This window comes from Camarhynchus parvulus, chromosome 27 (genome assembly GCF_901933205.1).
Source record: "Camarhynchus parvulus chromosome 27, STF_HiC, whole genome shotgun sequence".
Lineage (NCBI taxonomy): Eukaryota > Metazoa > Chordata > Aves > Passeriformes > Thraupidae > Camarhynchus > Camarhynchus parvulus.
Window position 1 is genome coordinate 2,572,000 of NC_044597.1, and position 21,360 is coordinate 2,593,359.

The 21,360-nt window shown below is 39.6% G+C and overlaps 1 protein-coding gene across 2 annotated transcripts; it reads left to right on the forward strand.

Moving 5' to 3' along the window:
• The first annotated feature begins 143 nt into the window (after positions 1-143).
• Positions 144-20,344, forward strand: BRCA1 (BRCA1 DNA repair associated). 2 transcript variants are annotated; one of them, XM_030966082.1, is made up of 22 exons: positions 144-471; positions 903-1,002; positions 1,463-1,516; positions 1,867-1,947; positions 2,474-2,562; positions 2,925-3,070; positions 3,772-3,874; positions 4,766-4,811; positions 5,272-5,414; positions 5,875-9,186; positions 9,880-9,965; positions 11,696-11,874; positions 12,052-12,206; positions 12,724-13,049; positions 13,645-13,732; positions 14,329-14,406; positions 14,863-14,903; positions 15,538-15,621; positions 16,020-16,074; positions 17,851-17,924; positions 18,308-18,368; positions 19,336-20,344. In XM_030966082.1, exons 2-22 carry the CDS (start codon positions 923-925, stop codon positions 19,437-19,439), a joined length of 5,385 nt encoding a protein of 1,794 aa, XP_030821942.1. In that variant the 5' UTR covers positions 144-471; positions 903-922; the 3' UTR covers positions 19,440-20,344. The 2 variants fall into 2 exon arrangements, with proteins under 2 accessions (XP_030821942.1, XP_030821941.1); XM_030966081.1 differs by lacking the exon at positions 144-471 and having other exon boundaries at positions 914-1,002; positions 3,775-3,874.
• Positions 20,345-21,360: the final 1,016 nt, after the last annotated feature.

The window sequence follows — 21,360 nt, forward strand, 5'->3', positions numbered from 1 at the left end:
ATCAGCTACCAATCAGAGCCAATCAGAACCAATCAGAGCTAAGCAGGCCAGCCCGGCCCCGCCCCGGCGGGGGGAAGGAGCCCGTCAGGGGGCGCTGCATCGGCGCGCGCCGGCCCCGCGGCTCCGGATTGGCTGCGCGCGGCGGGGCGGGAAGGGCGCCAAAGGCGACGCGGGGAGCGCTGAGGGGAGACGGGCACGGCACCGGGGAGCGCTGAGGGGAGACGGGCACGGCGCCGGGGAGGGCTGAGGGGAGACGGGCACGGCGCCGCCATGGCCTGGCCCTGACCTGACCGCGGCAGCCCTGACCTGGCGCTGAACGCACCGACACCAGTGCTGCCCTGATACTGACCGCGCCAGCACTGCCCTGACCGCCCAGGCACCGGCACCGGCCTGGCTCTGACTGCACCGGCTCGGACTGCACCGACACCGGTGCTGCCCCGGCCCTGCCCGCTCTCCCTCGGCCCGTGCCCGGTACGCTTCCCCTCATCCTGCGGACAGGCCTCCCTGCAGGGCCGGACCCGGGCGGTTTCTCTTTGTTTTCAGCTTTCGCTGTGCGGTCTCAGGCTCGGGTGGGTCCGCCCTGGCTCCTTGGCATGACCTGCCTGCCCTCGGCTCTGCTGCTTTCCCAGCCAGCAATCCCCTCTCTCTCGCTGCTTTGTGCTTTTTTATGAATTTCACCTGAATAAACTTTCTGGGCGCTCCTTTGGGTACAAGACTCGAGGGGTTTTAACTGCAAACGTTCAGAGTAAGAACCCCTCTGTACCCCTCTGTAAAGTGTTAAGTAAAAATAATTTGATACTATTCTGCGGTTAGAGCAGAGCCGTGGGGGAGACAGCATAATCATGGGAGGCAACAGAATTTTTTTCAGAAACAAAGCTGATAATGTTTTTTTTTTCCTGTAGACTATTGTTGGATGTGAAGGATGGACTTCTCAGTGATTACTATTGGACAAGTACAAAATGTGCTTTCAGCTATGCAGAAAAACTTGGAGTGCCCAATATGGTATGTCAGAGAATAATATTAGTATAGTTAATTTTTTGGAGGTGTGGTTTTTTATTCTCATTTCTTTGAAAATGCTTTGTCAGTTCTATGGCTTACCAGAAAGCAAAGAAATTTGTACTTAAACTAAACATATTGATGTTTTGTAAGGCTCAAGTGAGAAAGTGCAAGGAAAAACTTATATTTTGTTCTTATGTTCTATGTTTTGCTTTTCTAGTAAAACCTGAATGTGTCAGTCCTCTATCCAGTGAGGGGAAAAAATATATCTGATTGGATTAGAGGATTGTTTGTAAAGCTGTGTGGGTTTTTGTCCCTTGTCTCTGAAAAGTGAATGAGGTCTGTAATTCTTTAATGTTGCATTTAATATCTTGCATTTTTTTAATGCAAACAGATGCTGAAATATCAAAGGTTTTGGTTGAAGTCTATAACCTCTGTGCTCTTGTTTTTCTTTCCCTCTTTGTAGCCTGGATGTGGTGCAAGAGCCTGTCTCAACAAAATGTGATCACATATTCTGCAGGTAGGTTTGAAAACTTGCAAGTGCAATGCACTTTTTAATTGCCACATATAATGGTTTGGGATTTATAATTTTTAATTCCATATAGACCAGTTTTAATTATGTTTCTTCAGTGCTAATCATATATGTATGCTATGTTTTGATAAGCTTGTGTGTAGCTGCTTGAGGGGAAAAAGTCAATTCTGTAGAAGAGAGAACTACAACTTTAAAATGCATCAAAGGGGATCAGTTAACTCACTGTAACCTCAAAACAGGAATGCATCCTTGATTCACTAAGTGTGAATGTGCACAGTCACTTTTAGGGAAAACAATATCCTTCTCTTGTTACCATCACAAGTGTTCTTTCTTTCTAGATTCTGCATGTTCAAACTTATCAACAAAAAGAAAAAAGGTGTGGTGGAGTGTCCTCTGTGTAAGACTGAAGTTACCAAGAGGTGAGGAAATCATCTTTGTCAGGGGGCTGCAGAATGAGGTGTTTGAGCTCTGAGGAAAGATCAACAATACGCTTAAAATATATTAGCATAGTACATTTATTTAATTATTAGCATAATTTTTAATATTTATTTATTTATATTTATTTTTCTTCTGAAATACAGAAGGAAAGGGATTTTTTAGTAAGTTGGCTATTCCTAAAGGAGTATCTTAGCTCAAAGTGAGCTTTTCCCAGGTGAACACACTTCTCTAAACAAGTGTCTGTTCTAGATTGGTGTTTAATCCTTGCAACTGATTTCTCTCTACTAAACCTGTATGAGAAAATGCTGTGTTCACTTTTGTGATAATTGAAATTCCCATACTAATGGTTCTTTGGGGGAATTTGTTATTCCATGGCAGCAATTTTTTCTTGTCTCATTTTCCACTTTGGAGTTTTATCCCTTTTCTGGTTCAGCCAAAATTCTAGAAATATTTATAATTAGCTTGTTCATTTGTCTTAAAATAACTGAAGTGCTGATGTTATTTCAGAAGTCTGAAAGAAAATTCCAGATTTAAGCAACTCATTGAAGGACTGTTGGAAACTATCCATGCTTTTGAGCTTGACACTGGAGTGAAGTGTAAGTGTTGTGAATGTATGTCCCCAGTTGTTTTTTTTAAATAAGGTTTTGACATATCATGATTATTTATAAGGTAACCCGTTCGAAAATAACTAGAATTAGATCTTGGTAGATTATCTATATAACCAAAACTGGTTGAGAAAATTAGTTTGGAGGATCAAGATCTTAATTATTACTTGAAGAGTGCTCAGAAAGAATAATCAGGCTAGTCATTCAACAAGATTTCTTTCTTGAATAAACATGTTTTAGCTGTGCATGCACTAAGTGCCCAGAGTCTACAAAAATCTATTTCATTAATATATAATACTTGAGTCATACTCAGTATAAAAAGATTATTTTTTTTACCTAATAACATGTTTTAGTTTTAAAGAGTCATCACTTTCCTAAAACATCCACGGAAGCCACTGCTGCTGAGTCCCTGTGTAAAGAAAGTTCTGTCATCCAAAGTAAGGGCTTCAGAAACAGGAGGAAAAGTGCTAAAGGAAATGGACAAGAAAACTTCACCTTGGTAATTGCTTTTTCCCATTTTATTTGTGTGGATTGTTTAAAAATGTATTTGGAATGTGTATAAGTGCATGTACATAAAAGAATGAAGTAGGAGATTTTGGGTTGATCTCAGATTGTTTGATCTGAGTAATCTGGACAAGGACATCTGTATATTTTTGTCTTCTTAACCTACTTGAGAAAGATGTTTGCATTAAATGACCTGAACTTATACATAATATTGCCATAATACAGTCTGTTACTGAAACCAGGATTGAAAACTTGTTCCCCCTGCTTGTTTCATGAGGCTGTCTAGGGTTTTATCCTATTTGGTAAAAAGGTTTTTCAGTTTTTTAGGGGCAAGATCACAACTATGTCTTAGAATTCATAAGGCATTACCCAGCTTGGGGTATTTGCTGTGTGTGTCACTGTCCATGGCATGGTGTTTCTGTTTCCATCTGCTTAATGCTGAATAGAATATTAGACGATACAGAATATAAGATCAAGCTGGTAATGATTTTATCTGTTAAATGCATGATGCATTGTTTCTATTGACACATTTCATTACTGCTGTCAATATTATAAATTACCTCTATTGTGCATAGAAGCTACCAATGCATATGAACTAAGTATTTATATCAGCCCCCTGTTAAAATTTAAATAGCTATGAAGTTTTTTTAATACCTCACTGTTGTAAATAATTATTCCTTTCTATTTTCCTGTCAGCAGGAAGCTAGTGTGAATATTCAGCTTACAGATGCCAAAATGTGTCACCCAAGAAACAAACCCCAGAAATCTGGTTCTCAAAAGGGTACTTATATAGAGTTTGGTAAGATCTGTTCTAAATCCACACTAATTGATCCTATGTACAATGCTTGCTTGTAAAGTAATGAAAGGTGATTATGTTCAAAGTCTTTATAAACGCTAATTTCTACTTAACAAAATTACAACAAAGAGACAAATTATGGACAATTCCAAGTTGGCAAATCAAAAGGGTTTTTTGCATAATTATATCATGGCAAATAATGCTACTGTAGTTAACCCTTAAGCCTTGGTGTACACAGTCCAGAGAAGGTATTTACAGATGTGCAAAAAATTACAGCTATTACAGCTAAAGGTAACCACTGCTTTCTGAAGAATACTAAGCGTTGTCACCAATGCTTAAGATGAGGATGAAATCTATTTGAGATATTAAATTTTTTTTGCTATCTATCCTAGCTTTTCAGAATTTTACTTTATCTGGTGTTGACTGCTATGAAAAAAAAGACAAATGCCATGCATAGCTTATCTTTTATGCTGTTCCTTCAAGGAAGGAATTGAGTTTGTGTCTTCACTTTTCCCCTTATTGCATCTGCCAGGATCAAAGGATCTGTGAGAGACATTTTGAATATATTTTTCTGACTTCCAGCTCAAAATTCTAAATACTTGTAGCTGTTTTGTGTACAAATTCAGAAATTAGAAAGTAACTTTTGGGTGATTAACTCTGTTACCAGTCACTGTATTTAAACACAGTTTGATGCTGGAGCCATGTAGATAGTTTTACATGGAAATAATTAAAATTAAGTAAAATACTTCACAATTGAACTTGGTTTCATCTGCTAAAAGTTGAAAGCATCTAGCTCTAGAAAGGAGTAGGCATGTGTGTGATGATAACCCCTGAATCTGCAAGTCACCCTTCTCTGAATCATTCCAACCAGAGTAACAGATTATTTGTTTTCAGGCTCTGAATCATCTGAAGAGTTTTTTAAACAGACAACCAAAACTGGGTAAGTAAAGGTGATTAAGGAATTCATATCTTCTACAGACAGTAGTTCAATATTCTCATTTCCTGTGTTCTAGTTTCTTAGCATAGGACTGATGTAATTCTTAAGCAGACAAATGGTTTTCAACTTTGAGGGCATTAGGGTAGAATGGGGAGCCGAATTCCAGCAGTTTGCCGTGTTACATGCTTTAAAACTTATTTCTAAATGTTTTGTTGTGGATGTAGATCTTCCATTAAAAAGTAGGCACTGTGCTTTAGAAAGTAAATACTAAATTCAGGATTGCACAAGAGAATCTTTCAAAGAAATGGCCTGCAACTCTGAAGAGATCTACTTGTGGTGTCAATTGTGCAGCTTGTCTTCTCCAGAAATTTTTTCAGAGAGCAGAAAGGGAAAAATAATATCATCTTCTATTCTGTCTGTTGTGGTTTTATCAGTAATGAAAGTAGATTTCCTTTCCCAACAGGTTTGAAGACAAAGGAGCAGTTCAGATTTCTTCTCAAGGAAGGCTGGAAGAACTTGAGAGTGCTGAGAAAGGGAATGAAAATTCTTGTAATGCACAGCCTGACAAGCTGTATGCCAAAGAAATAACACTGCCAGATATCACAGGTGTGTTGTTGTTTTGGTGACAAAGGTGATTATGCTTGAAAGAGACCACAACATTTTTATTTCACATTATTGGGTATACATATATATATGCTTACAGTCTTGTATAATGTAGTTTTGTTAATGCCTACAGCTAATACAAGACTGTTCCTGTAACCTAAATACAAAATGTGGATGTTGTATGCACAGGAACAGAAAGGAAGAAAAAGTCCAAAACTTAATCTATTCTATGTGAGTCATATTACAGATGAAAAAGCACTGGCTAGTAATCCATGTACAAATTTAGAAGAACATGTAATATGATCTTTCTGCCTTTCTCCAGAGGGAGATTTCTGCAGTGTAATATTCTGGTTGGGGGGAAATAAGAGCAGTTCTTTTAAAACAAAGTAGCCATTAAACTTGTTCTTGTGCTTGTGTGTGTAAAATAGAGGTTAATAATTTATTATCCCTATAAATCTAACAGGTGAAGGTGATTTCTCAAAGGAATGTTTGAGCAAGAAAAGCTCTCAGAGCATCACTGAATGTGCCAAACCTGACCAAGGGAATGTGACTGGATGCCAGAGCTCTCCTTTGGATGTTCTGGCTGTAGAGCTGCTCCCAGAGCAGTGTGACAGAACAGGGGATGCCAGTCCCACCCTGAATGGGGACACATCATTCTTTAGGAACACAGAAGAAATGGGGGAGCAGCAAAGCCAGCACAACAGTGAACACCAAGAGTCTGATTTAGAAGATAGCTTGGAGAACAGGCTGGATAAAAGCAGGGAAATGGATACTGATGGACAAAGTGTGGAAGCTGCAGAGGGATATGAACCTGAGAATGACTCTTCCCAGGACAAAGAACTTCCTCTGGAGGAGCTACCTCAGGCAGAGACCCTTCACTCTGCCACCCTGAATAAAGTCTCCAAGAAGAGACTGAAGCAGAGCATTCAGAAAGTCAACGAATGGTTTTCAAAAAGCAATGAGATTTTGTCTTCCAATTCTTCGGTGGATGAATCTGCTGCATCAGCTGATGTTTCAGGTGAAGGAGATCTGTGTTTATCAGATAAAGAGTCCTGTATTTCAGGAAGGACTGACCCTATGGCAGATTCCATGGGAATTGCAGCAGTGGAAGGAAAAAAGAGGTGGTCAAAACAAACAGCAGAAGACATTAAAGACAAAATATTTGGCAAAACATACAAGAGAGGGAGGAAATCAAATCCCCCTTCTACCTTGAGAGACATTTTGCCTACTAGGCAAAAGGAAGATGTGGCTGCTGCTGAGTGCCTGAAGGATTTCAGCAAAGACAGACTCAAACGGAAGAGGAAGACTGCGTGTGTCCTGCAACCTGAGGATTTCATCAAGAAAAAAGATACAGAAAAGGCAGATGGGGGCCCTCAAAGTGTTAATGGGGGCCTTGGAGATGCTGAAAAGAAAAGCTGTGATGAAAGTGTTGCTGTTAATGAGAGTCACCTCTCTCAGAATAGAGCAAATAATACATTAACAGAGCCTGAGGAGGGAGGAGAGTCCACATGGAAGAAAGCTACTGAGAAGGTCCCTACCAAGCGCTGTGATGGGGAACCAGAAATGTATAACTGTGATCAGAAAAGCACCAAGAGGAGAAGTTCTTCAGCAAAAAGATGCAGGCATTCTAGTAGAACCATGTGTGCTCTGCAGTTAGTGGTGGACAGAGGCTCTGTTTTCCCTGATCCAGCTGAGCCACAGATTGACAGCTACCCAAGCAGTGGAGAGCCCAGGAAAGCTGATCCTGAGCAAAACCCAGTCAGACGCAGCAGAAGGCTTCAGTTACTCTCTGAAGAAATGACAAAAGAAACAAGAAAAAGAGTAAAGGGAGCCAGAAATAACAGTGATCATGGAAGGTCTGTCTCTGGAGACCAAAGGAATGTGGCAGCTCACTCTGCTGAGTGCAAAGACCTGTGTGAGCCTCAAGATGAGTTGAGTTACAGGCCAGTCACTAATTTGGAGGGAGGTAATCTGGAAGCAAATGAAGCGCAGGTGAATCTAAAGAATTTATCTGACGCTGCAGAAACTGGAAAAAGTCTGTTCAGTCCTTCATGTCTGCCTTCAAACTGTGGTTCCACTGTGCCTGATACAGGTTCTCAAGACAGCAGAATACTTGGTAGCCCCCTCCTCCTGCAGCTTCCTTCAGTGTCTGCTGGGCAAACTGCTTCTCCCCAGACTGAGGGGGTGACTGAATCACCTGCTGCTGCTCCCACAGAATGTAGGCATGATTCACAAAATGTTCCAGGGGATTTCAAAGCTGAGAAGTTGCCAGTGGCTAAAAATGTTTTGGAATTGACTAAGGAAGCTGAAGACAGTGACTTGGACACACAGTATCTGAGGAATATATTCAGGCATTCCAAGCGCTCCTCCTTCAGCCTTTTTCAGACTCGTGCTGTGGCAGATCCTCCTTCTGAAACCTTCAGTCTATCATGTGCTGCTCAGGTAGAAAATAAGGCTAGCAAACAATTACAACCAGAAAGCTTGCAAGAGGAGAAAACAGCTGCTCAAAACTTGAGCAGGGTTTCTGAGAAAGATGAAGAGAAAGAGAAGCTTAAGACCTGTGAGTCTGCACGTGTTGATCCTGTGCCTTGCTTTGCTGTCAGCACAGGAGAGCACAGGGATGGCATTTCACAGGCTGCAGAGAAAGGGATTCTGACACCAGCAAGAACAGGGACTGCTCAGACTGAGCACAAAAATGGATTGCTACAAGAAGAGCAGGGCAATGAAAAGCCAGTGTCAAATGAGATAGGGATAGAAAGTGAGTTGAGACAGAATCCCATTGAAAGTGATGGAAGCCAGAGTGATCAGAGTAACACAGAGGAGCATGATTCCAGACAAAATTATTTAAACACAGGCCAGGAAAACAGCTTCAGTTCAGAAAGCAATCAGGCAGGAAAGACTGAAGTTGTTGATTGCACAGAACCAGTTCTACATTTTCAATCCACATCAATGATTTGTTCTGCAACTTGTCAGCAAAGCCCTGCTGAACTCAGCTGTGAAGTCACTAGGACAAAGAGTAGAACAAGAGAAAGAAAAGGTGTAAAGGGGAATGAAGAAGAAGCAGCCCAAACTGTTAGCACAGCTGCAGAGGCTCTGGAAGAACCTCTTGGAGAGAATTGTGGCCTTACAGGTTTGTCTGGAACCCCCAAGGCCTTACTGTGCTCTGATACTGACATTGAGGAGAACACCAGCTTATGTGAGACTGATAGGAAAGAGCAATCTGCAGTGTTTGTAAAAAGTGACAGTGCAGAACTGCAGAGCAGAAATGCAAATTCTAAACCAAGACCTCGAGGTCCTCGAAAGTCTCGAAGGCGAGTGCAGAAACTGCCATCTTCAGATGAAGAGTCCTGTGAGGATGAGGAGTTACCCTGCTTTAGGACACTCATCTTCAGCAAATCAGCAAGCACACCTTTGCAGACTGATAAACAAATGGCACCTGTGGTGGAGTCTCCAGTGGCAGAGTGTCCAGGGAGCCCCACTGTGAGTAATGATGGCAATGTTGTGCAGAAAGTGCCAGAAGCTTCCCTAAGTCATGCCTGTGCTTCACCAAGCCAGGAGTCAGAATGCTCTGTCAACTTATTTTCTTCCCAGTCCAACATGTCTGAGGAATCACTTAATGGAGCACAAGAGCTGAACAAACATTTACCACAAGCTCAGGTGTCCAAACAAATGAGCAGTGTAAATGACAGTAAAGAAACTTCTCAGAATTCTAGTGGAGGGCTGAAGGAAACCAAAGATGAAAGCCAAGAAGACCCAGACATGGGAGCAAACCTAGGTACAAACAGGATTTTTCTCTCTGCAGCTTTGTTTATAATGTCCTTACAGCAAAGTTTTTGGTGTGTGCATGGAAACTTTGTTCTGCATTTAAGAACAGAACTCTTCTAGAAGAATGTATCAGTCTTAATCAAACAAAAACCCCTCGGTGGTTTATTTCCTGAAAATTATGTTCATCCAGTGCTCTCTGTTCAGAGCACAAATGAACAGACTGACTGTCTGATGGGAATTCATTTTTGAGGGAAATGCTGGTTCTCTTACTGCAATGGGATACTTCCATTGTCAGCAAAATTCCACAGCCTATCCAAGCTTTTTCCCCAGATGAAATGTTTGTTGAAATTGGCTGTAGAATTTTGTAGTGAATATTTTGCCTTTTTTATAGCCTTTGTAAATATTTAGGGCTCTTTCATCCCTGTTGAAAGAGAATTCTGTTGAAACACTGAATTCTGTTTACTTTGTCATGTGTGTGACACAGTATTCTTTGAAATATTCACTTAAAGGAAATCTGTCCTTCTAACTTCAACATTTTCAAAACTTATCACTTTAGTGTTATAATTTTTAGTTCTCTAAAACTTCCTAAGTTTTCTTCCTAAAACTTCACATGCTAAGAAATTATGGATAATGTTGGTTGTTTTGTTGTTTGGTGGTTGTTTTTTCTTTAACCAAGGAGGGGTTTTTTCCTACCTTTTTCAAGGTGAAGCATCTGGATCTGACAGTGAAATAAGTATTGTAGAAGATTCCTGTGGAGCATTCTCTCAGGGTGAAATCCTCACCACCCAGGTGAGTGAGTTATGCACTGAGTGTAGGAGCAGCCTGCATTCCAGGAGATAAGCAAGCTGTGAAGTCAGTACAGTGGAAAATTCCTTTCATCATAATTCTTCATCACTAAATTACTTCCAAAAGCATGATTAATGAAGATCTGGAGAGCTGCTTCTATGCCATTATTTGTCCAACTTTTCCTCCCCTGGTGACCTTATACTGCAATGGCCACAGCTTATTATATGATATTGGTTACAGAGCTTAATTATGGGAGATGCTAATTAATGCATCTCCACACTTGGCCAATGCTGCAAATGTCAGCTCCCTATATTTAAAAACCTTAATGATAGGAATATATAAGAATTTGGTGATAAGAAGTAGATTTATTACAATATGATATTTAAAAGCACAGAGACTTGTCTTCCTTTTGTAAAGATTAAATCAAATAATTCCATATTAGACTATTATAGGTACAAGTCCCAGCAGGCAGTGTCTGATGAAAGGTGTGTCTGGCAGTGTATTTTGTGTCTGCTGTTAAAATCCTGAATGCTGCTCAGTGGCCTGACTTTATGTATTGGGTGATTTATGATTTGGGCTGGGGGTTCTGATAAGGAGAAGTAGAGAAATCAAATTGAGGGTTAGAGGCTTGGGGTTTCTTGTTTTGCTTTTTCTTTGTCCTATGTGACTTTAAGTCTTATGCCAACTCTCTCTTCAATATTTTCAGCCCTATGTGTTTTATGTAAGTCCAAAAAAAGTGGATTTAATTTTTGTGCTCTATGGGTGTATTGGGGGATTTGGGCTGAGGGTTCAGCTGAGGGTTAGGGGCTTGGGGTTTCTTGTTTTGCTTTGGGGTTTTTCTTTGGCCTATGTGACTTTAAGATAAGTCTTATGCCAACACTCTCTTCAGTATTATCAGCCCTATGGGCCTTATGTAAGTCCAAAAAAAGTGAATTTAATTTTTTGTGCTTTGTGGGTGCTTCTCCTGTTCACAGCATCAGTGTGAAATGTGCCCAGCTGGCAGGCACTGCTCCTCCTGTAGCCTCATGGATGGAGGTGCTGGGATGGATTAATGGCATGGGGGTGTGGGATTTGGGTTTGTGGTGTGGTGATGGTTTTCTGTTTGCTTGGGAATTTTTATGGGTTCAGTAACAAAGAGGCTCCACATGGTGCCAGTGCTGGAGCTAAAATGGAATATTCAGTTCTCTGGAAATTGCTTCATCTTGTAAAAGGTTTGGGTTTTTAAAAAGGTCTTTTGAAACCCTTTGAGCTATTCTTATGCTGCCTATGGCATGGTTTTGATCATGTAATTTGAGGAGGAACATAAGGAAGAATATTATTAAATGTTTTAGTCCTTTAAATTATCTTTAGGGCTTTTAGCAACTGTGGAAAATGAAGACTCAATTTAAAATTTAATAATGAACATCATGGATTGAGCTGCTAATGGAGTTTGGACAAAATTACTTTCAAATAAATTTGTGCAGGAATTGTGTTGTTTTCTGATTGATTAAACTCTGAGGCATCCAAACTGAAATAACATGACTGGCAAAATGAGTGTGTGCTTGTTTGGGTGTTTTTGCTTCTGATTTTGGATGTGTGCACTATTTGTTACAGCAAAAGCACCACAGTCACCTTTTCAACATGTGGCAAAAACTTAATTCAAAAAACCATTTTGCTATATCTAATTTTCAAGTGTTTGTTCAAGAAATGAATCCTGAGTTTGCTTATGTTGGCATTCTTGTGCTCCTTTGCAGCAAAAGAATGCTATGCAAAATAGCCTGAAAAAACTTCAGCAAGAAATGGCTGCACTTGAAGCAGTGCTAAAGCAGAATGGGAGCCAGAACTGTGAAGTTTTACCTGTCCAGAGGGAACTGCCACATTCCAGTACTGAAGGAGCATCTGAAATGGATCAAACAAGAGAAGCAAAAAACAGGTCAATGGTTTTGTTTGGAGTTTTGGGTTTTTTTTATGTTTATTTCTAAATTTTTATTAAAAAAAAATCTTAAGTATCCCTGAGCTTCTGGGAAATTATTGTAATTTCACTGTTGCTACATTTTTCTGATGCTTAAAAGAGTGAAAATGGTATTAAAATCAATTTCCCTCTCTCTAGGTCCCCAGAATTGCTGCTTTCAGCTTCTAAATCCTCTTTAAGGAAGAGATCAGATCTGGAGAAAGGCCCTGGGTGTGACAATGTTCTACAGAACAAAACTCCCTCTGAAAAGACAAAACCTGTGCAGGAACACAGGCAGTGTCAGCTTGAAGCAGGTAACATTGAAGAGAAACCCAGTGCATTTTGATTTCTGGTGGTTTTCTCCTGTTCTTTCCATGTTTTTACGTATCAGCAAGATACAACTTTTTCCTGTAGTTCCATTATTTTAATTTCTATGTTCCTGGTCATTTTAAAAAGGTGTTGCTACTTTGGTAGCCCAGCTGTATGACTGCTCATCAAATGGGGTGTGACAGCTTTTTGACACTAATAAAAGTTTTTCTGTCTCACTTCTAAATTCAGACATTTTGACAAATATGCTGCTCAAAGTTCCAGGTATATGCTACTCAAAATACCAGGTATTTTAGTGTCTTGCCTATAGATCAGGAAAAAGTCATGTTGGAGGCAAAGATGAAGTAATAAACACAAAAGGAAGTAATAAACACAAAGAAGTAATAACACAAAAGAAGAGGAAGTAACTGCAGAATTTAAACCTAAAAGAAAGAGCAACAATCTTCTACCATGACTACAAGAAAAATGCAGTTTTCTCAAGGACTAATTTCTTTTTTCCTTCAGAAAATGCAGAGGAGCAGAAATCTGGGACCAGACAAAACAGTGCATCTGTGTCATCAGATCTTTTTGGAGATGTGACCCAGAGTCCAGATAATTCTTCCTCCTCTCTAAGACTTTTTACCCCTCAAAGTGGAGAAGCCACAGCTGGGCCTGTTGTGGCTCAGAACACTGATAAAAGCTCTGGCCCAGGACACAAATTTAAAAAAAGTGAATGTTTTCCTGAACCTGTTCTGCACAATGCAACTGGGAAAGAAAATACTACAAATCCAGTGGGGACCAAGAGGAAAGAAATGTCAATTGTGGTCTCAGGTCTGAATCACAGTGAGCATGTAAGTAGATTTCAGAATTTGGAGATCACTAGTTAATAATTCCTGATTACCACTATAATCCTCAATAGAGAGATCTCTAAGTGTAATAAAAGTAATTTTGCAGGAATTGCAGTCAAACTTTAGCACTCCTAAAGCTGTGAGGATGCTGCCTGGAATGGCACTGTTATACTTAGTGAGATTTGAACTTTTTGAACGATTCCTGATGTCTGGAGGGAAAAACACAGGATTGCAAAGCCTTGTAGAAAGCCTTGGGGCTGGGGAGGGGCTGTGGGTGTTTGCTCCAGTCATTGTTCTCAGATGATGCTGCTTCACCCAAACTCTGATCCATAGGGAGCATCCTGTAAATAGGAATTCTGAGTTGCTAATAAACCTGTTTGTGCACTCAGTTTCCAGAAGGATTTGGGGTTTGGGTTATAAAACACACAAGAGCTCTGCATTACTGTTGAATGGTGCCAAAACTAAATGTACTTTCTGTGTGCCAGCACATAAAATGTTACTTTAAAGTAACTATCCTATTACATTATGCTCCTAAAAACTGGGGCTGTTGGGGAGGTTTAAACTGTTCCTAACTATTATTTTCTTAACTGCTTTTCAGTTGGTTGTCCAGAAGTTTGTGAAAAAAACTCAGAGCACTTTATCTAATCACATTACTGAAGGAACAACCCATGTCATAATGAAAACAGGTTTGTTGGGAGCTGGGGGACCAAATCCTCTATTGACAGACAATATAGAATTTTACCTTCAGTTTAAACACCAAGCAGACAGGTCAGCAATAAATTTAATAAGTTTGAGGAAAAGGTATTGATTGTTTTCTCTACTGCAAGTTTTTTGTTTCAACTTGTGAGTTTTCTCATTCTGTTTCAGAGGAAAAGTGTGAGGGCATGTTTTCCCTTGTGTAATTCCAAGTTAATGGTACTTGCTATTTATTTCTTCAGCTGTTTGCTCATAATGTTCAGTTGTTGACAGCACACTAGTGTGAAGTAGTTCAGAACCAACCAAAAAGAGACAAAGATAATTCCCAAGAAGTCATGCTTTTTCTTGCCTCTTATCTTTATTGAATAATTTTTAAAGGGCTCACAATTGGTACATGTGATTAATTTCTGCTCGTTTCCTTCAGTTTAGTAACATCATCACAGTGGAGTTTTGATCCTTTGTATAGTTGTGATATTTTGCTGCTGCACTTATCTGTATGTAAAAGCAAACATTCTTTGCTACCCTGAGCTGTGTTTTTTTGCTAATGGCAAAACTAAAAGAGGTTTTACTGTTGTTTGGCCTGCAGATGAGGAGCTGGTGTGTGAACGGACCCTGAAGTATTTCCTGGGCATTGCAGGAGGAAAATGGGTGGTTGGTTATCAGTGTAGGTATCACTGCTGCTGGAGATCCATGGTCTTTGCCCTTCTGCCAGGAATGCAGTCTTCACTTGCTGCACTAAAGAAGAAGGATCTCTTCATGCCTTGCCATCTGATGTTTTGCAGTGTTTCTTCTAAATACTTAAAAAGAAATTAAAATTAAGAAACACAAGCAGCAATATCAAGCTTCTTCCTCTTGTGAATTACTTATTGTTTCTGCTCCCCACTGTGGCAAAAGCCTTTTGTCCCTCTTAATTTAAATCTTTGTGATTCATGGCATCAATTAGTGTAAAATTAGTATTATTTCTAAATGGTAAAAACATTCTTTAAATATTTAGTGTTATACTGTATTCCTTTAGTACAAATACCTTCAATTTAATGTAGCAATGAAGTCAGAGTACTGGTAGTGGAAGAACCATTTTGCTGGATAAAATTACTTTTCTTCTTCTGATCTTTTTATTTAGGGATAATTCAGTCTTTTAAAGCAGGAAGGATACTGGATGAGGTAAGTCTTTTATCTTGAGTGAATTGTCAAATGGTTAAGCAATGCTGTTACATGATGGACTTAGGAATTTATTTGTGTTGTACAGACAGATACTGTCTAAACATTTAATATGAAATTTTAGCTCTGAAACCTGGGGTTCTAGTTGTATCAAATGCTAGGACCAAAATCCACACTTAAGCCCTGTGCATTCATTGTGTTGAAAACATAATGAGTCCCTATTACTTTTTAACAGGTTACAGACATATTTTTATAAGTGTTCCTACTGATATTAATAGATTATAGCATAAAGCAAAAGATTATTCTTTGCTTAAGGAAATAATGTTACATACAGATAATTTCTATCAAATAAGACTTTACTGGTAAGACAATTATATTCTTAGAGTGTGCAGTTTTTTATTTAGTTTGCTAAATTACCATACAGTTTGAGTAAAATTTGTTTATTTAAAAATTGCCTGATGCTGCAGGGGTTTCATACTCCAGCATTTCTCTTGCAAAGCCTTTTAATTCATTTTCTGAACACACTCATAGATTTTCAGTTCTGAAATCTGACACCTTCCTGTTTTGAAGCAGAACTCTGACAGGAAAGTGTTCTCAGTCTCTTCACTTCTGATTCCTTGCTTTTGTTGTGTTCCAGGAGAACTTTGAAGTCAGAGGAGATGTAATCAATGGGAGAAACCATCAAGGTCCCAAGAGGGCCAGACAGGCCCTGACAGAAAAGGTACAAAGCACATCAGGGATTCAAAATCTGTCCTGCTCTGTGCTGGCTGAGCTTCTGGAACTTCTCCCAGTCTCTCTGTACACAGAGTTGTACAAATTAATCATTTTAATCCCTGCAGGGTGAGCTCTGTCAGCAGCAGAGCAGATATTCTGTAGGGGCTCACTAAGCTTGGAGTGAATGCTGTCTTTTTATAACAGAGGGTTAGTGGTCTTTAATATTCTTTTCGTTTTATTCTTAAATTCTTTTGGTTGGTAGGTCACAAAAAGCTTTGTGGAATAGTCATAATGTGATAGCAAGCCCTGGAAGTGCAATGAAAACAGCAAATAAAAAAGAACAGCATATAAAGCATTGCTCTTTAAAAGCCCCCTGTGAACTCTAACATGTTCCTTGCTTTTCAGATCTTTAAAGATTTTGAGATCTGTTGCTGTGGACCCTTCACTGACATGACTACAGGTGTGACATTGCATGAATGGTTAACATAAAAAATATTTGGAGGGACACTACATTCACCAGAATTGTACATTTCTGGATAATTTCTTACCTCTTTTCCTCTGTAATCTTTAAAATACCTACATGGGGTAAGGTGTAGATAAATAATTTTATCCAGTTCTAGCTCCAAGTGGAGTGGAAATATTCTCTTCTATTTGGATGTCCTCAGACAACCCCCTGGCAATTTTGCTGCATTTCAAACTAGGCCTTTTATCTAGTTCATGTCTGGATAAATTATCTAGGAAAAGCATTAATGTCATGCTGTCTGGTAATTGTTATTGATGCTCTTGATCTCTCATATTTTGAGCGTTTTTTCTTCTGTCTTAGTAAACAGTTCCTAAGTATCCTTTTCCTAGCAGCTGACACATCCTTATTGGAGCTTCCTGTCTATAGGAGCAAGTGCTAAAAGTGAAACACTTTAACAAAACTAGAAGTTAATATATAAAGAAAGAGCTGTTCAGCATAGCTTCATTTTTATTTTTAAAATTTAATGAAGTATGTTACAAATTTTTGAAAATTTAATTTATAATTTTTCTACTTCAAATATTTGTACTTCCCATTTTTGTGGCTTATTCAGCAGATACTTTCTGATTTGTTCAATATAACTATTTTTGACTGGATGAAATATACTCACATTTCTTGACATTTACAGTAATTGCTGCAAAGGATGCAGTGCTTTCACCTGCTGCAGTGATCCTCAATTTTGGCTCTTATACTTGAGAGACTTAATCTTCACTAGCAATTCAACAAATTGGTGCAAATTAAGTACTTTGGCTACTTTTGTTAATGAGAGATAATCACAGTTCAAACTTCTCATTTTAATTTCCATTTCACCTCTTGCATCCTTATGATAAGAGGAAATAAATTGTGATTTTTTTTTTCAGGGTTTGGTTTTGTGCAGACCTGTGGGGAGGGTGAGGGAGGGGGGAGTTTATGTTCCCTAGCAGATTTGGAAGTGAAAAGATTTTTTTTTTCTACTCACATCTCCTTCAAATGATGGTGGTTTGTGAATTGGAACAAACACTTGGGGAATAGTGTCAGCTTCAATGTGATTGAAAACACTGAAGTGACTTGTCACTGTCACATTTTCTGAAAAATCCCTTCGCCAGGATTTCTTCTCCTGGGAAGCTGAGAAGCCTCAGAGAAAAACAAAAACAATAATTATCTGGTTGCTTCTCCTGTGTTTGCTGCTTTGGAATGTGGTTTGGAGATTGTCCATCCAACAGGTGCATGTTTGATTGGTTTCATGTGAATTGTTTTTATTTAATGACCAATCACGGTCAGGCTGTGTCAGGACTCTGGAAGGAGTAATGAGTTTTCATTATCATTCTTTGTAGCCCTCTGTCTGTATCCTTTCTCTATTCTTTAGTATAGTTTAATATAGCATTATATAATATAATATGATATAATATAATATAGCATTCTATAATATATTATATTATATTGCATTATTTATTTTATATATAATATATAATACATGATATATAATATATCATATAACATATTATATTAAATATTATATCTTATATAACATTTAATATATTATATCTTATATAGCATTTAATAAAACATCTAATATGTAATATAATATTTAATATAGTATATAATATGTAATGTAATGTTTAATATAATATAATATTTAGCCTTCTAAGAACATGGAGTCAGATTCTCATCTCTCCCCTTGTCGGGGCTGTCTGCAAATTCCACAGTGACTGAACTGATTTCATCTGGTTTCTTCAGAGCACCTGGAGTGGATGGTGGAGCTCTGTGGTGCCTCTGTGGTGAAGCAGCCTGACCTGTTCACACCCACAGCAGTAAGTGCTGAGCAGTTTTTACCCTCCCACAGTTCCCAGGGCTGTCAGCACAGCCTGGCAGTGCCCCTTGGCTCTAGGCCTGGCCAGCCCTCACTGGAATACTCCCTTGGAGTGGATTCATGATTAGTGTTGGCCACATCACTAATTTGTCTTGAAATTAGCACTGAGCCTTCCCTTTCCAGTTCCAAAAGCCTGTTAGCGACTGAGTGTAGTCACAGAATTTCACAGAGAAATCACAGAAGAATCTTGGGAACTAATGTCTTTCTCCCTCTACTTAAATTCCTCTCTGAAATTAGCCCAGTTATTGCTCTCTATAAATAAACATGAGAATTGTATCAGAACAGACAACAATAGCATTTTTATTTTTTATCTTAAAATCCTAGAATTCTACAGCAGTTGTGGTTGTGCAGCCAGATGCTTGGAAGGAAAACATGGATTATGGAGGTAAAGCAACATTTTTCTGAGCTGCTTTCTGGTACACATCAAGTGTCTTTATCACACCTGTCCCTTTAATAGCTAAATATCAAAGGGTTGTACAAAAATCAAAACTCTACTGCATGGAGATGGAAGTATGTCTTGTAAGAAAAATCTAGAAGGACAAAGTATATTGTTTCAAGAACCAGCAATAGTTTGAAGAGCTGCTCTGGCAGATAAAAGCTGTTGCCTCAGTTGTCTTCTGTATCATCAGCTCTACAGAAACTTCCCTAATTGAATAGTTTTTAAAAGGTGGGGAAGGGTGTCCTTGGAGGACCAGTAAGATCTAGGAGACAGCCTCAGATGGAACAAATTTCACTTGGTCTGAAAAGGTCTTATTAAAAAGCCTTAACAGATGTAGTTTTGCATTTTTTTTAGTGTAAGCAAAATGCTCAGGAGAAGCCATGAGGCTTTGAAAGTGCAAGTGGGGTTCTGGGAGGAGTGGGAGCTAGTTAGGCTACACTGAAGTCCAACAAAACAGTGGAGCAGGATGATGATGTAAAAACCCAGCTGTTTCCATGGCACTGGAGAGAGGAGAAAATAAAAAGCTGGAATGAGGAAGAACAGTCTGAAAACACTTCAGTAATTTTCTGTTGCTTCTCTTAATGAGACTCATTGCTTGTCACACACTCAGTGTGTCTGGGCAGACAGGAACCAAAGCTCTGTCACTGAGATCTTAAATGAAAAGCTAACAAGTGCATTCTTTATTTTTAGTGTTTAAGTTGTGGTGTTCACTGCTTCCTGCTTGGCCAGCTCTGCTCCTGGAGCCCAGCATTACCTGCCTGGAAAGGCACTGCCACTGCCACATCTCTGCTTTTATAGCAAGCTTTTAAAAAGCAAACAGCTTATTCTGAAAGACATCAGTGGCCTCACCTTCGGCTTGTTTGGAGCTCTTGATAACAGCTGCATCATTTATTTCTCTGTCTTTGTCTTGCAGCAATCCAGCAGCAGAGCAACGTTGCCCTGGTAACTCGGGAGTGGGTCCTGGACAGCGTGGCTTGCTACCAGTGCCAGGAGCTCAGTGCTTACCTCATGTCCTGAGGGTGAACAGCAGCTGTCCATAATCATAAAACTACTGAAATATTACCCTCTAGAAGGTGCAATTACCCATTGTTCTTTAAAGCTTTAGTTTAGCTTAAAGCACTGTGAGATTATAAATGTTAAACAAATTTTAAAAGTTAGAGAATGTAGTGTATGATCTCCTCAGAGAAATGGTGATATATTGTTTGCCACTGCAGCCAGTTTCTGTTTAAATACTTGGGGACAGTCATTTCCTTGAGGACATTCCTCAAAAGAGAAATATTGGGCTCAGGGTTTCCATTAAGACATACCTGCACTCTGGAGTAACCTCCATATTTTCATTCTGCTTAAATACAAACCCTGAATGCTGTTTTGTGATTATTAATGCCCCAGCCTTGGCCATTGATTGATTATGGTTGTGTTGAAAACTCTACAAACAGCTTTCCTGTTGTGCATCACCGTGCCAGAAACCTAACCAGAAACACAGGTATGGTCCCCAGAAATGCAATGATTGAATTCAAACAGAAAGGAAGGCTTAAAACCAGGCTTAAAATTTAGTACCAGTGCTGTCAGGCTGATTTCTGACAAATGTATGTGGCACTGTGGAAGGATAATGAATAGATGCATTTTAGTATCCTGGTGACCCATAATAAGCCCAAAAATATCTGCTTCTAATAGTCCCTGCTTGCAAAATGAGGCTGCAAAGAAATTGGCTTTTTATGAAAGAAAATATCTTGCTTATTTCTGTTGCCAAGCAATTCAATTTCATATCTAATTTTGTACTTTGGGAGCAGAACTGCTTGTTTAAAAAGCAAAAAAAAAATGTAGCTAAGTTCATAAAATTGTTTTGTGATAAGATGCTGCTGTCTTGGAAAGTTACAGAAAGTATGTTTATAAATATTTGAATGCGCAGAAGAAATAAAATTATTTTGGAAAATATTTACCTACTTGTTTAGCTTTTATGTGAACCAGTCTCTCAGTCTGCATTGAGGCATATGTGAAAAAACACTTAATCCAACCTCCTGAAATGGGGAAGGAAGTGGACAAGGTGAAAAATGTAAATGAGAATTTCAGAGATGCAACAGAGCTGCAGTTGCTATCAACCAGAGAAGTGACAGTGTTATCAACTCTCCTGCAGCTGCCAGGTGCAGGTAGGCTGATCAGGCATTGCTGCTGGCATTGTGAGAGCTGGAAGCATTTGCTGAGCTGCTGTTCCCTCCTGTGTGACAATTGCAGAGCTCCCAGGCTCAGCACAGCCTCACCTCCAGCCTGCTGCTGCTCTTATCTCTGCAGCCCGTGCTGGCAGTGGCCATTTGATAATCTACATTTCAAAGGACAGCTGGAGGCAAGGACTAAACACTCCCTGTTGGATGCAAGGGAAAGGCCAAGCAAAACTCTTCTGCTTTGTGAAATTGTCCCCAGATATTGATGCAAAGATTCTTTTTATCAGGTCAGGTACCTGATTGTGTACAGGAAAGACACCCATGGTGCTGCTGTTCCTCCTTGGAGGTGACTAAATCTGTGGAAACTCTGTTTCTGTAAAGTGTTATCTGTGACCTTTCCTAGTGATCTCCACCTGGTGTAAGATTTGAATGAAGTGAAATGATTTCCAAACAGCTGAAGCCAAGGAATGCTTCCAGAGGAGCAGGTGAGGGGATGAGGCCAGGGGAGCTGATGATGCCTCTGTCCTGGAACCCATTTGCACTTCTCCAGTCACATTTCCAGCTTTGCTAATACAGCCCAGCCCCTGCAGTTCCAGAGCACTCTGTGGGTCATGCTGTAGGTCAGGCTTCTCAGCTTCCCAGAAGGAAAATCCTGGGCAAAGGGATTTTTTCAGAGAATGTGAATGCCACACCAGGGCTGAGCCAGGTGAGAGCATTTCAGCTCCAGCTGTGCACAGCTCTGTGCCTGCTGTGAGCTCTGCTGGGCTGGGCTGGCCCAG

What these genes read in the sequence shown, in the direction of transcription:
- BRCA1 (XM_030966082.1), top strand. Translation starts at nt 923, where the DNA reads ATGGACTTCTCAGTGATTACTATTGGACAAGTACAAAATGTGCTTTCA. An exon ending in GTCTGAATCACAGTGAGCAT is followed by an intron (nt 13,050 to 13,644) that starts GTAAGTAGATTT and finishes ACTGCTTTTCAG; the next exon opens with TTGGTTGTCCAGAAGTTTGT. An exon ending in CTTCACTGACATGACTACAG is followed by an intron (nt 16,075 to 17,850) that starts GTGTGACATTGC and finishes TGGTTTCTTCAG; the next exon opens with AGCACCTGGAGTGGATGGTG.